At 49.2% G+C, this 4,400-nt stretch overlaps 1 protein-coding gene across 1 annotated transcript in view; it reads left to right on the top strand.

Moving 5' to 3' along the window:
- Nucleotides 1-271: 271 nt before the first annotated feature.
- Nucleotides 272-4,400, top strand: part of IGSF11 (immunoglobulin superfamily member 11) — an 18,504-nt gene continuing 14,375 nt past the window's right edge. Inside the window, exons 1-2 of the mRNA XM_018552381.1 lie at nucleotides 272-395; nucleotides 1,074-1,154. Of these exons, the coding sequence (XP_018407883.1) occupies nucleotides 272-395; nucleotides 1,074-1,154 (205 nt within the window). The remainder of the gene's footprint in view (nucleotides 396-1,073; nucleotides 1,155-4,400) is intronic.

Here is a 4,400-nt window from a genome sequence, read left to right as displayed (position 1 = left end):
CCAGATGACACCTCTGAGCCAGTATCTCAGTCCAGGAAGTAGATGGTGACCCTGGATGATGCCTGATCACAGATGGCTCCAAAGAAAAAAGAAAAGGAAATTGGGCATTGTTGGGTGGGGGGTATGGTGATCCAGTATGGCAGGGGTCTGTATCCTTATGAGACCTATGCCATACTGGTTCTTCTTGCCCGTGAGGCATTGTAAGACTGACAATGACAGGTGTGACTGAGGCAAGGGCATCATGTCATGACATCTCTGGTGGCCCAGGACCATGCAGGCACTACAGATGGGGGAGGGGGAGGGTACTAATCTCCTGCTCAAGGAACCCCAAGCAACCTCTGGAGGAACCCAAGAGCTCTATGGAACTCTGAGGTTCGCCCTTGACCAGATGACACGTCTGAGCAGGCATCTCAGTTGGGGAAGTAGATGGTGACCCTGGATGATGCCTGATCAAAGATGGCTCCAAAGAGAAAAGAAGAGGAGATTGGGCATTGTTGGGTGGTGGGGGTAGGGTGATTCAGTATGGGCAAGGGTCTGTATCCTTATGAGACCTATGCCATACTGGTCGCTTCTCGCTGACACCCCAGGTGGCTTGTCTGTAGAGCAAGGTGCCCGCGGCCCAAAAGAGAAGTCACAAATTTCCATAAAAGCTCCAACATCTGCTTCCCCTCACCCGCCAAGACTCCGCCGGGAGAAGGTGTAAACAGGAATATGTAATGAGGATGGAGTCAGAGGTCCCCCTTAAGCAAACTGCTTTAGGCTGACAACGTATTTAAATCGGGTAGTGTGCGCTGCCGAGGAGCCGCCATTCTCATCTTTTAAACATCGGAACAGATTGTGTTTGTCCCCCCGGTGCCAACTCACATTTGTGTCAACGCAGCTTCTTCTTTCTGCCCTGCTTACCGGGGTTCTGGTGTATAATGCCGCCGAAAGGCTCCTGGTGGGCCAGAGCTCATACAGAATGGGGCCAGAGTCAGAAGCTACCGAGGTCACGCTGGAATGTATATTTCTACAAGTCAACTGAGTCTTTACTTGTATGTAACTTGTATGTTGTATGTTGATCTTTCTACAAGATTGTTCTCATTATTTCAACTGGATGTTCATCATTGAGGAAGTGGACTTCATTCCAGGAGACGTGTTAGATGAGAATCAGCGTATGCAAGATTGCCCGTGTAACAGCCTTTCTCTGCCAAGTTCTGTGGTACCATAGGGTTCCTCCACAGGTTGCTAGGGGTTCCCTGAGCAATGTCCAATGGTGTCCCCTTACATAAGTCACCACTGACACCACTGATCTTTTCATCAATCCGTAAGGGGAGCATTCTCACTTCCTGCTGACCACCAATGTAACGGGACATTCTTCTCACTGGCCACCAATGTATGGAGTAGGGATGCACTGATACCGGTATTTTGGTATCGAGTACCGATATTTTTTTTCCCAGTACTCGCCGATACCGAATACCGATACCAGCAGCCCCATTAAGGAAGCCAGGCGGTGTGTAATGACTTGCCATCTGGCTTCCTGATTAGCAGGGAAGCCATCCCCATGCTTCTCGTCACTAGGTCTCCTGTTCCCCAGTGATCAGACTGCAACACTGAATCAAGTGGTGCCAGCAGGACCACCCACAGACCAAGTTGTTGGCCAAATAGCAGCCAATAAGCCAATCAGCTGCAGTCACTGTTCAGGTATTTTGACAGCTGCAGGTGTCGGCTTTCAGAAGACAATAGCCGCCAGGGAAGATTCCTCCGCCCATGCACTTTAGCAAGCCTGCTGGGCTGAACGAGAGATAATTTCAAGTTGTGCTAATGAGCGCTTAAGGCATGCTTGAGTGAAATACAGTAATATTGTACTGAGAGGCCACTTTAGCATGAATGAATATGTCTGATGCTACTTCCACTGGAACAACCAAAAGGTTAATAACGGTGACGACTTTACCGGTGAAGTGGAATGCCCCTTTAAAAGCCCTTTTGTTTTGCACCCATCAGCCTGCTGTATAGGTTTCCTAGTCGTGTAATTACAGCCGTGCTCAGAGCAGCGGCTGGTGAGGTTTCCGAAGCCCTTTGTCAGGGGGGGAGCCGCACTCCGCCATGGATCATAAAGAGAAGGCTGAGTGGCCCCCGGGGGTCCGCTTTTATCATTCCTTATCTTCTAATCCTTTCTTGCTCTGCGTTTCCAGAGCTCGCCAGCCGCGTATCCCATAATGAACATTTCACAATGATGGAAGAGACACATCAGACTCGGAGTCCATTATCCCGGGACCCAAGACATAATAGAGAAGTTATTTGCGCTTGAGAAAGTCGAGCATCGGAAAGCGGCATCGCCTCTCGCCGCTGATTCAGTGACACGGGGGGGCGTGGGGGACAAAGAGTCACTCGGAGGCGTCCTGGCGCCGCTCTGCGACAAAGGAGCATGCCCAAGTGTCTAGAACATGTCCATCCTGTGTACCCCGATGTATCGGTCCTGCCGTCCCCTGCAACTGCCATAGTGCCCAATGACACACGTAAATACACTATGATAAGCCATGGTGAGACCGCACACTGCCCTGGTGAGATCGCACACTGCCCTGGTGAGACCGCACACTGCCCTGGTGAGACGTCACAGTGAGACCGCACACTGCCCTGGTGAGACGTCACAGCCCTGGGGAGATCGCACACAAGCCTGGAGAGACCACACAGCCTAGGGGAGACCACATACCCCTGTCGAGACACCGCAGAGCCCTGGGGAGACTCTGCACAGCCCCGGTGAGACGCCGCACAGCCCTGGTGAGATCACACACAAGCCTGCAGAGACCAGGCAGCCCTGGTGAGATGCCACACAGCCCTGGGGAGACCACACAGCCTTGGGGAGACCAAAAACAGCCCTGGTGAGACCGCACAGGGGATTTGTAGTCCTCTATAGCTGGTGGTATTCTAATTCCAGTATAAAGTATCACAGTACTCCCCCTGACAATGCCCAATCTCCTTGGAGCCATCTTTGATCAGGCATCATCCAGGGTCACCATCTACTTCCTGGACTGAGATACCAGCTCAGAGGTGACACAGTCATCTGGGCAAGGGCACACCTCGGGGTTCCATAGAATTCAGAGGTTCCTATGGGCTCCTTGAGCAGTGGATTAGTGACCCCCATCTGTAGTGCCTGCATGGTACTAGGGACAAGGCCATTAAGTGGTATCACACCTCTTCTACTGACCACAATGTAAGGGGCCCCTTCACTGAACTCTATTGTAAGGAGGCATTTCTCCAATGGCCACCAATCTAAGGGCACACCTCTTCTACCGACCACAATGTAAGGGGCCCCTTCACTGAACTCTATTGTAAGGAGGCATTTCTCCAATGGCCACCAATCTAAGGGCACACCTCTTCTACCGACCACAATGTAAGGGGCCCCTTCACTGAACTCTATTGTAAGGAGGCATTTCTCCAATAGCCACCAATCCTAAGGCACACCTCTTCTACCGACCACAATGTAAGGGGCCCCTTCACTGAACTCTATTGTAAGGAGGCATTTCTCCAATAGCCACCAATCCTAAGGCACACCTCTTCTACCGACCACAATGTAAGGGGCCCCTTCACTGAACTCTATTGTAAGGAGGCATTTCTCCAATGGCCACCAATCCTAAGGCACACCTCATCTACTGACCACAATGTAAGGGGCCCCTTCACTGAATTCTATTGTAAGGAGGCATTTCTCCATTGACCCGTAGTGTAAACGAGTCAGTGTGCATTACTATTTGTTCATTTGATTTTGTAAATATTACTGCAAATCATTTTATAAAATAGAGGGGGGAGGGGGGGCATTAAAACTGATCCATCCACCTTGGTTGTCCAATACGCTAGGTATGTCACATTCTTTTTATCTTATTTAATAATTATTATATCTACAACATACTAGACCTGCTAATGTACCATAAACTGTATAGATAATATAAAGCAGATCTCCTGTTGGACCTAAACATTATTTCAAGAGTTCCTCTGGAGTACAGAGGGGGAGAAAGAGGATCCTTAAGTCAAGATTCAGACTTGCATCCTTGAAACTGATAATTGTGTTTCGGTCAAATGTTAAGAAATGAATTTTGAGTTCCATATGTAGATCCCAGTGAAACATCGCCACCTAGTGTCCAAATGACATCATTGCCAGAATATCTGCACAAGCAAGCAATTATTAAATATTGTGTGAGAGCAAGCAATTATTAAATATTGTGTGAGAGCAAGCAATTATTAAATATTGTGTGAGTTATTAATCTCCTGAATTATAGCTTCCTAATCTCTGCTTAAGGGGAGGATCAGCCAATCCAAAATCGTTTTTTAAAAGAAGTCACATGACCAAATATGTACGTATGAGGATGGCAGCCGCAGCAGACGCAAGGATCGGGACTCGTCACTCGGGACTTTCATGGGACCGG

The sequence above is a fragment of the Nanorana parkeri genome, unplaced genomic scaffold, assembly GCF_000935625.1.
Source record: "Nanorana parkeri isolate BGI_ZX_2015 unplaced genomic scaffold, ASM93562v1 scaffold86, whole genome shotgun sequence".
Lineage (NCBI taxonomy): Eukaryota > Metazoa > Chordata > Amphibia > Anura > Dicroglossidae > Nanorana > Nanorana parkeri.
The sequence above is the reverse complement of the archived record's forward strand: the minus strand, read 5'-3'. Positions and strand labels throughout refer to the sequence as shown.